The 10,772-nt window shown below is 37.3% G+C and overlaps 1 protein-coding gene across 1 annotated transcript in view; it reads right to left on the reverse strand.

The window, feature by feature from the left end:
• The window catches only part of rars1 (arginyl-tRNA synthetase 1), a 33,872-nt gene that overhangs the window by 5,423 nt on the left and 17,677 nt on the right, over window positions 1–10,772 (reverse strand). Inside the window, exons 7-10 of the mRNA XM_016249057.1 lie at window positions 6,005–6,109; window positions 3,866–4,044; window positions 3,283–3,392; window positions 1,681–1,786 (exon numbers count right to left, since the gene is read on the reverse strand). Coding sequence (XP_016104543.1) covers window positions 1,681–1,786; window positions 3,283–3,392; window positions 3,866–4,044; window positions 6,005–6,109 — 500 coding nt within the window. The remainder of the gene's footprint in view (window positions 1–1,680; window positions 1,787–3,282; window positions 3,393–3,865; window positions 4,045–6,004; window positions 6,110–10,772) is intronic.

A 10,772-nucleotide genomic window follows, 5' to 3' on the forward strand; every position in this document is an offset into this window, starting at 1 on the left:
TTTTTTCCCCCAACTAAAGCAGTCAAATGAACGTGATCACGGCTGGTTGCTTACTGACGCTTTGTTGGACGCTCAACCAGCCAGCCTCTGCTGCCTCTCATTCCAAGGAAATCATTCTGATTTTATTTTTGTTATTTCTACATTGTTTTTGTAAACAACTTTGAGTCAATTAATATATTATTTTCGTTCATGTCCTCTTATAACAGTTTCCTCCAGTCAGACTTTTTAAGCTATGAGTATGCCTATGCGTTCCCCACCACTCCTGCTGCACGGAAATGCATAATTTTATTATTGTGAATATGTTCTTTTGATATTTTTATTTTTAATATAATATAGGTTTAAGGAGGTTTAATTAGTAGTCTAATGGCCGTGATCCCTGTTGGTGGGTTACTGCCGCTTCCATCCAGCCAGCTGCCAGTTTAATGACTCTTACTGCAATGAAATGAATTGTTTTATTATTATTAATGTATTCTTATGAATGTACTCTTTAATATCATAGGCGTATAAGGGAGGTTTATCCTGAATAAAGGAGACAAATGGCCGTAACACCGACTGGTGGGTCCGACGCTGCTCTGGGCGCTCAGTCCAGCCAGTGGCAATTGAGCTCTAATTTTGACGCGTTCTCTACCACTCTAGCTGCAAGGAAATGCATTACTATTATTATTATTATAAATATATTCTCATTAATCTATTCTTTAAGATCATATATGGTTTAGGGGGTTTTATCCTGATTTAAGTGGTCAAATGATCGTGATCCCGACTGGTGGGTTGCCTACTCTTCAGTCTAGCCAGCTGCTATTGAGGGCAGCCTCCCAGCCCCCCACCCACGGCCGGGCCCCGGCCCCTGCCACTGGCAGCTGCCACCAACCACTGACAGGTCATGTGACCTGTCAGTGGCGGCTCCTGCCAGCCAGTTGAAGATTGAACCCCTACTGACATTTGGGCGGCATTATGCAAATATTTCATAAAAATGTGGGGGCGTGTTAGAACGAGCCGTTTTAGGGGGGCGTGGCAGAGTCTTAACTTTGATAAAGAATCTCTCTTTGGTTTTGAGACTTTAGTCTTTGCAACTTCAGGGATCTTATCTATGCACAATCAACTTGTAACACTCCAACGAGAAAGGAAAACTTGAAATCGCATCATATGACCCCTTTAAAGGAGAATGAACATAACTAATAATAAGAGTGCTATAACAAGATAAAAAATAGATCAGCAGATCAGATTGAATGTTGGCTCGGTCCTACACCATTGGTTCAAACTGATTATACTCACAGGAATATTGCATGATTAGACGCCTGCTAACTTTTCTGCCTATGAAAACTTAAAATGTACGTGTGCCATTAACATTCCCAAAAAAAAATTAATAAAAAATTTGAGGACATCCAAATGTCTAAATACTTTTTTACTTGTGTCAGAAAAAACAATTGTATTTTTCAAACTCCTTTACTGTCAGAAGTTCTCGGCACTGTTTGTGAGATAGCAATCAATTGCATTAGGCATTAGGAGGTTCTTCATTTCTGAATGCAAAGGAATTGGGAGTAATATAGGCAGTAATTGGTACAGCTGGCCCTTGGTCTCATTTGAGATCTATTGATTTTTCTGAACTAAACTGAGTACTCACACACAAAAAGGGAGCTGGAAGGAGGCTTTCAGAGTTTCCTCAGAGTTTGAGGGGCTCACCTTATCTCTCCCCTTCTCCTTCAGTTTGTCCATGGATCTTTTCAGACCCTCCTCCAGAAGGTCCATTAGACGAACCGTGTCTCCTGAACGAGTCTTAAACTTTTTTCTGGGAAGGAGATTATTCATTACAATATTTTCATTACAGCTAAAACTAGTGGTACATGGGGCACTAGGCCTGCAACTAAAAAATTAATTTGATGAACCAATTAATCTGTCGATTTTTTTCTTTGATTACTCAAATATTAATATTCCATCAGATATCTTGCCCAGCGTTCTCCTTCAAAGGATGTGCAAATTAAAGTCTAACACTAATTAATTGATACTTTTAGTCATCAAGGACACACCGAATTGATCAAAAGTGACAGTAAAAACACTTATAATGTTACAAAAGATTTCTGTTTTTAAAAAATGTTCATTTCTATTCATTAAGAACCCTGAAAAAAAATCCAAATCATCCATTTTCAACTCTGAGGATGTTTATATGCACACCAGTAAGCTGATAACTCACAAATATCAGCTTATAATTAATTTAATAATAATAATTTATGCATTAAGCAGACACTTTTATCCAAAGCGACTTGCAGTGCATTCAGGCTATACATTTTTACCAGTATGCGCAACGCTGAACTCATACATAATCCGCGCGGAGCTGCTTCAGTGTACAACTGTTGGCGCAAGCTACATTAAAGTGATTATTACGTTTTGAATATGGATATTTTTCTTACAAAAACGCATCGATTCGCTACAGGAGGCCTATATGGATGGGCAATTTTTATTTAACTTCTTTTGGACTGATGCATGTAACACCCGCTGAGTGGCATTAACAGCTTGAAAGATCAAAGACAATTTTTTATATAACTCCGATTGGATTCGTCTGAAAGAAGAAAGTCATATACACCTAGGATGACTTGAGGGTGAGTAATTTATGGGCTAATTAAAATTTTTGGGTGAACGAACCCTTTAAATCTGCACTAAGGATGCGTTCCTGTCACGTATCACACATGCGCACTTCAATAAGCCGACAGAAAGCAGGTTAATGCGTTTACATGCCGCGAAAAATCAGAGTAAGAGGTAAAAAACTACCTGTGTCGACCAGTTTATGCTTAAGCTGTTTATGACCTTACTCCGATAAAAGAAAAGAGGTTACCGCGTTTACATGAACACGTGTGTTGTCGGCATATTAAACATAATCGGCTTAAGAACGTGCATGTAACTCATTGATAATAAGAAATGTTTCTGAGCACCAATTATATTAGAATGAAGGATGACGTGACACTAAAGACTGGAGTGATGGTGGCTAAAAAAAATCAGCTTTGCCATCAGAAGAATAAATTACATTTTAAATATTAACAGAAAATTATAAAAAAGTTGTAATATTTCACACAGTTAAATTACATTACATTTAGGAGTAGCTTATCAGTGGTGACTACATCAAGGTGATGTCCATAAAAAATAAAAAATAAAATCATGGTCACCTCGACCAATCAAAATTTGCTGATTATTTGTATTATTAATTTTATTGATTACTAGCTGTTACAGTCCTATGAGTCACCCTGGTGGAAAGATGATAAAGGTGACTTACATACTGATCAATGTACTTACTTGTCCTCCCCGAGCACCACACCAAAACCTGCATGCTCTACCCGTGTGACCTTGGGGTCATACCAGCCTATCAGCTGAGCAGCTGCAAAGACCACTTGGAAGTGCACTGCCTGTCATACGTCGCAGAAAATGGCAAGAAAAAAATACACACTGAAAACATTTAGTTATCTGGTCATCAACATCAATACAAATAATTCTCAGAATAAACAAGTAAGTTCTGCACAGTTTGGATCAAGATCTTCATCATAAATAAAAATTTTTAAAAACCTTAATTCAATTTTAGCCATGGAAAATCGAAAATGTCTTTCTTCTGTGTAAACAGAGCAGAATTGTAAACTAAACTGTGTTAACAGAGACGTTAGCAGACCACGTTCCTGACCTAGACCGGCATTAATATTTGAGATGAGGAATCTATTGCATATATTTATAAACATACAGATGTTTGAATTCTGGGGTGTTTCTTGCTCAGTGCCCTTGACCCCTGCTGCATGTGTCCTCATACATATCAGATAACTGTGGGAAGGTTTGTGCTCTGGAGTCTGTTCAAGATTTCACCAACACTCTCTGTGGCATACCCACACACCTGGCCACTGTCGGTCACATAGATGATGATGTCAGCTTTCTCATCAAACAGCCTGTTTTTGATGGCAGCTAGATCGGAGGTATCATAAGTGTAGCCTCCATCCGATTTGACAATTGTCAGGGGAATAGACTGGCCCGGAGCAAACACTATCTTCCTGCCCTCGTCTAACTGCACCAGACCTGATGAGAGAGAATGGGATTGGAATATGAAAGAGGATGGTTAAAGGGATAGTTCACCCAAAAATGAAAATTTGATGTTTATCTGCTTACCCCCAGGGCATCCAAGATGTAGGTGACTTTGTTGCTTCAGTAGAACACATTTGATGATTTTTAAGTCCAACCGTTGCAGTCTATCAGTCGTATAATGCATGGCAATGGTAACAAAATCTATGAGTGTAAAAAAAACATGTACAGACAAATCCAAATTAAACCCTGCGGCACGTGACGGCACATTGATGTCCTAAGACACGAAACGATCGGTTTGTGCCAGAAACCGAACAGTATTTAATGTTGGGGTACTAAATACTTTAGCCGTCATACCTACAATGACTGTGCACTGTGTAAACAATGAGTGACGTATACGCGAAAGAGATCACTTCCGGCGCTTGCGTAAACTACGCAAGAGCGCGTACACACCTCACGCACCGGATGCCGTGCGCAGGCTCAAAGACAGTTGGACTTAGAGGTAAAAAAAAAAAACCATGCTATAAATACTGTTCGGTTTCTGGCACAAACCGATCGTTTCGTGTCTTAGGACATCAATGTGTCGTCACGAGCCGCAGGGTTTAATTTGGATTTGTCTGTGCATGTTTTTTTTACACTCATAGATTTTGTTACCATTGCCATGCATTATAAGACTGATAGACTGCAACGGTTGGACTTAAAAATATCAAATGTGTTCTACTGAAGAAACAAAGTCACCTACATCTTGGATGCCCTGGGGGTAGGCAGATAAACATCAAATTTTAATTTTTGGGTGAACTATCCCTTTAAGCGAGGGACTAAAAGCAATCTTAAAACAACACTGCCCCCAAATGGATATGTGCATTTAGATAATTGCAATGCTTTTAAATGATCGTTACAGTTCAATTAAAGCTAAGCTCTACCGACAGCATCTGTGGCTGATTGTCGAATGGCACAGACAAGATTTTTGACCTGTCTTTTGGTCTGTAAATACAAACAGAAATCATAAATCATAATAATAAATAACACTGTTTAGGAAGTAAAGCCAGTAGTATATGACATTAGAGCAATAAAATCACCTATCTACCTTGCCTGTACAACTTTACATTCAATCTTTAACTCATGTGATGCCCATGTAAATCCTGTTTGCAAGTATAACTGGCACTGTTTACAAGCTGTTTAGAGAAATAAAAATCCAACCACATAAACTGTCAATTATTTCTTCAGAATTAAAATATATAATTATTTAGTGAATAAAAAAATTAAATAAAAACAGACAAACAAAATAACTGACTATAATAAATAATAATAAATATTAATCAATTAATAAAATATACAATAAATAAATAGTAATTGATAAATTATAAACAAACATACAATCAATCAATGAAACACTTCACTTTTAAGATGGCATAAGAGAAATTGATCTAAAATGTATATTTTAAATAATGTATTAATTTAATTTCTCTTATGCCATCTTAAAAGTGAAGTGTGTAATTTCTGCACCTACAGCAGCACAAAACAGAATTGCAATACCGAAGTGTGGCCCAGTAACTCGACCAATAGTGCGAGTTTGACTTAACAAAAGACTTGAGAAACAGACATTAATGGTACAATAAATAAATAAATAAATACACACTGGAATCAGATCCATGTGTGTTAGGTTTGAGGCCATCTATATGACACCCCCTAAAAAGTTCCCTAAAATAAACTTAATAGTATCCCCAGATAAACTGTTAACCTTTTCTATATGTCCCGCAAACCTGTTTCAATTAAAAATACATAAAGGAAATAAAGCAACTTATTAATATTTATTCAAATGCCAGTAGACTTGTTAAAAAAAATTATACCTGTTCCAAAAACAAGCAAACATAACATTCAACAATACATATATCAATGTTTACTATTAGATAGTAAAACAACAAATGTAAGAAGTCAAAGAGCCCTAAATCTGTACCTTTTTCCTCAAACTCTTTTACCACAACTGTCATCATGTCCTGGTAGTAGGACTCTCCCCTCTCTTCTATGCGGATATCCAGGCAGTTGTAGACCTTTTGAAACTCTGCATTAGCAAAGCGGAAGGGACAAAGACGGTTTAATTTCAACAGTCACACCACAGGGAAATCCAATGTGGCACTCTCCTGAATTAACAAAGCCAGATTGGATGGCATCATCATAATTGGCCTTCATTAGACGAGCCTTAGTGGGGGCTGATTCAGGGGGGACTGAAGGGTCTGATTAAGGGATAAAGGTAGATGCTGTCTAGAGTTGGTGTCACAAGGAACAGACACGCCAGACAGTGGTGCAGGGCATCTGTGCCCTTAGGACTGAACTTTTGAAACTAGTTTAAATATTGGTCATTAAGCACAGACATTGAAGTAAAGGGAAGAGAAGAGCAAACGTGTGAAGAATGTCTCCGCTTTTAAATGTCAGAAGTAGAATTACATAAAAATAATAGATTTTTTAAAGTGTTTTAAAAAAAAAAAAATTTGATACCACCTTGGACACAAAAACTCTTCACTGCTTGAAAAGAAGCTTCACTATTGGGAAAAACATATCCCTTTTTTCCACCCTTTCTTGTTTGGAATGGAGGTGAATAAATGATTACTTTCAATTTTGAGTAAAGTTTTCCTCTAATATTGCACCTGCAAAGAAGTATCAGTATTTATTTATTTGTTTGTTTGTTACTGATATGAGCTGTACAAATTTTGTTTTTAACGCAGAGTTCACAGTTAAGTTAGTCTGACCCTTACTGTCCTAATTAAACATTAAAGAGTCTGAAGTATGGTAGCTGAGAGAGCTCAACGCGCAGCAACTTAAAACACATGCAAATAGAAAAAGCACCAGCAAATTAACAAAACATCTTCATCAGTTTGAAAACACGTATGCTGCAAATGCATCAAATGCAGAAATGTGCTGCAAATACAACCAAATACAGAAACAGTGTTTCCCCCGATGGGCCAATAGGGTCTGGCTGCAGACATGCACTTGCATTTTCAGACTTGCACTCTCAGACACCTGCACTTCCGCGAGTGACGTCACTTGCAGTCTTTTTTTATTTTATTTTATTGATTAATTATTTTTTTATTGAATCTCTCAACATTTTACACAAGTAGCCAGGTGGTGAAGACAAGAAAAAAAGAAACTAAATCACGAAGTCACTTGCAATCGCCACTTGCACTCTCAGCTACTTGCAATCCACACGAATCGTGCGTGTTGCCAATGGAGACAAGACGCTGTGGTAGTTAAATGATTAAAACTAATTTAGTACTATAACATACAGGATCCTGCAAGTCATCTGTAGGAGAAAATGACAAGACCCGCAAATCCGTGGCCACAGAACAGCAGAATATGAACGCAATGCGCAAAGTCTCTTTAAGCGCTTTTAAACCTCCGTAGAAAACCATAAACGCTTAATAGGCTATGGCTTAATGTATTAAGATAGTGCTATTAAAAGATCAAATTAAGTTTATTAATATAATGTATGTATATAGTGTTTTCCTCCCATACCAAAAGGTGGCATAATGTGGCATAACGGTCTAAGATTATAAAGACCTCATATGCTCCTCTTCATTATTAAAACACAATTAATATGTACAGATAAGCAGGTGAGACCAGAATAGAGTTGGTCCATTTAATATCACTTAATGAATTTCTTAATGCGTGTTCATATGGTCTGTGTAGTTTGCATCAACAATAAGAAATACTGAATTTGGTCTTTATCATCTTAGCCCGTTATGGCACATTAAGCGTTATGCTGTAGGCGTATGGGAGGAAGTACAAGTTTGCTCGTTGTGTTCATGAGCATATGCTTGCCTTGTAGTAGCCTAGTACATTAAATGAATAAACTATATATCGAATTTGATCTTTTAATAGCACTATCTTAACACATTAAGCCATATTAAGTGTATGGTTTTCTACGGAGGTTTAAAAGCGCTTAATGAGAGACTTTGCGCATTGCATTCATATTCTGCTGTTCTGTGGCCACGGATTTGCGGGTCTTGTCTTTTTCTCCTACAGATGACTTGCAGGATCTTGTATGTTATAGTACTAAATTAGTTTTAATAATTTAACCACCACAGTGTCTTGTCTCCATTGGCAACACGCACGATTTGTGTGGATTGCAAGTAGCTGAGAGTGCAAGCAGCGATTGCAAGTGACTTCATGATTTAGATTCTTTTTTCTTGTCTTCACCACCTGGCTATTTTGTGTAAAATGTTAAGAGATTCAATTAAAAAAAATAATAAATTAAATTTAAAAAAAGAAATAAAAAAAGACTGCAAGTGACGTCACTCGCGGAAGTACAGGTGTCTGAGAGTGCAAGTCTGAAAATACAAGTGCATGTCTGCAGCCAGACCCTTCTCCGATGGGTGCACGCACGCACACACGCACACACACACGTGCGCGCACTCCCACTAGGATTTGTAAATGTTAAGCCGCAAAATTACTATTTAAATATGAATTCTGCGTGTCTCTGTGTCAATGAATGGTGCAGAAATGCGGTTTTGTTTACTACTTGTACTGAAGCGCGCGTGACGCTTGCAGTGATTTTAGCATCTGCCATCTCACTAAATGAGGACATAAATACATGAACAACATCTCCAGAACTGATCTGAGAGTCACTTCATGAGCATTTGACCGTTTCATTTGAGTAAAACTATCCTCATCATATACACACAGAAATGTAAAGGTATTCACGGCAACCCATCAAAATAAAAGTTCGGCAGAAATATTTTACTATTGTTCAGTAGAATGTACGTAATAGGCTGCTGCTACTACTACTACTACTAAAATTATTAAAACCTTATTTTTAAGGAATAATCATACAATATTTCTTCAATGTTTTAATTGTAATATTAAATGACCTTTATTTTCCAAAAAAATAAAAACTCTGGAGCACTTATTTAGGCTAATAATATTCAAAAAAGCTAAGGAATCATATGATCAGGATGTTAAAATAAACTAAAATCTCACCTTTCAGAGTAGACAGTAGCTGGGTTTTCATTACCCTTCAAATTGCGCAAATTGAAATTGCAAATTAAAAAATAAGCCCAATTGAACCATGTTAATTTTGCAAAAAAAAACATATATCGCAAAAAAGGTTTTACGCTTGCATGAGGAGTTTTTCAGGCAATTTCAAAAAGGTACACGCCATGACTTATCGCGAGAGGAAGAAAATATGTTTTAGTCGCATAACATCGGATGAAAATCCCGTCATTTCACAATAGGTTTTTTATCGACATTTATAAAATAACGCAAACGTTTTGCACAAATCTGTAATGGAAACGCAGCTAGCGATAAGCATGTCCCAGACAGGTCCGTCACTTGTTGCGGTTTCCTTAAACATTTCCGATGTGGTCTGTCCATATTTGCAGCACGTTTCTGTATTTGGTTATGTTGTAAGTATTTGCAGTGCATTTCTGTATTTAGTCGCGCTGAGTATTTGCAGCGAATGTACTGTCAAACTGATTAAAGGGGTCATGAACTGCATTTTTTTATTATTTTATAATGTTCTCTGAGGTTCACTTATAATGTTAGTGTGATTTTACATTAAAAAAACATCATAATTTAGAAGTAAGAGGCTATTTTCTATCCTGTTTTGAGCCTCTCTGCAGAACGGTCTGTTTTTATTGGCGGGGCACATTCAAGACTCGCAAGTAAACGCCCACTGCTATAATTAGCTAACAGTTTCGCTTATTAAAATAACAGATGGATGCTGCTGTGACGTACTCTGAAACCAACATGGGTCATTTGGGTTAAAAACTTATAAAAACAAAGTATATATCAAACAGTCTGGAACAGACAATGTAATAGTGATAAAAGCATGTTGACTTACACTTACGTGTTGCGACCAAGTGTGCCGCACAAGCGCTGAAAAGTAGGGTTGGGTATCGTTTGGGTTTTTTTCCGATACCGGTGCCAAATCGATACTTTTAAAATGGTTCCGGTGCCTAAACGGTGCCTGAACTGATACTTATTAAAAAATAAATAAATAAAAATTCCCCCAAAAAATGATGGATTGGCCATTAGAATAGAAATGGAATAGAGAGTGCAAATGTTAGAGGGTCAGGATTTTAAATAAAAAAAACAAGCAGATAAAATTAGAAGTAGCATTATAATAGAGAGTGCTAGAGTTAGAGGGTCAAATGAGGATATAAGAGATGTGTTTTCAGCCGTTTCTTGAAAATATTAAGGACTCAGCTGCTTGAATTGAGCTGGGCAGGTCATTCCACCAGGAGGGAACAGTTAGGCCCAATCCCAATTCTACCCCTTAGCCCTTCCCCTGTTTCGATTCTCTTTTGGTTGGAGGGGTAGGGGAAGGGGAAAAGCCAGATAGCCCTTCAAACGAAGATTTTTCGGGACCACACTTCAAACGAAGGGGTATGAATTATCTCAGCGTAAACCGGCTTCAGCGGCAACATGGCTGCCCGAGCGAACAAAAAGACACATAAACGTAAGCATTTTTGGCATTAATAAAGATTTTAACGAAAAGTAATCATTTGGTTTGTTACATTAAATCGTGAGTTCATATTTACAGTCATGTTACTCAAAGAAATGTTTGCAAAAAATCGCTAAAGTTTGCTAACGTCATATCATTACTGACTGCACGATAGTGCCACAACATATTTTCATGTCTGATCAGTGCGATAATAATCACCATAGACATTGAGGAGGGCTAGTACCCCCAATAATTATAAATCGCTAAACCCTTTTCTGAAATATTG

The sequence above is a fragment of the Sinocyclocheilus grahami genome, unplaced genomic scaffold (assembly GCF_001515645.1).
Source record: "Sinocyclocheilus grahami isolate Dianchi unplaced genomic scaffold, SAMN03320097.WGS_v1.1 scaffold906.1, whole genome shotgun sequence".
Lineage (NCBI taxonomy): Eukaryota > Metazoa > Chordata > Actinopteri > Cypriniformes > Cyprinidae > Sinocyclocheilus > Sinocyclocheilus grahami.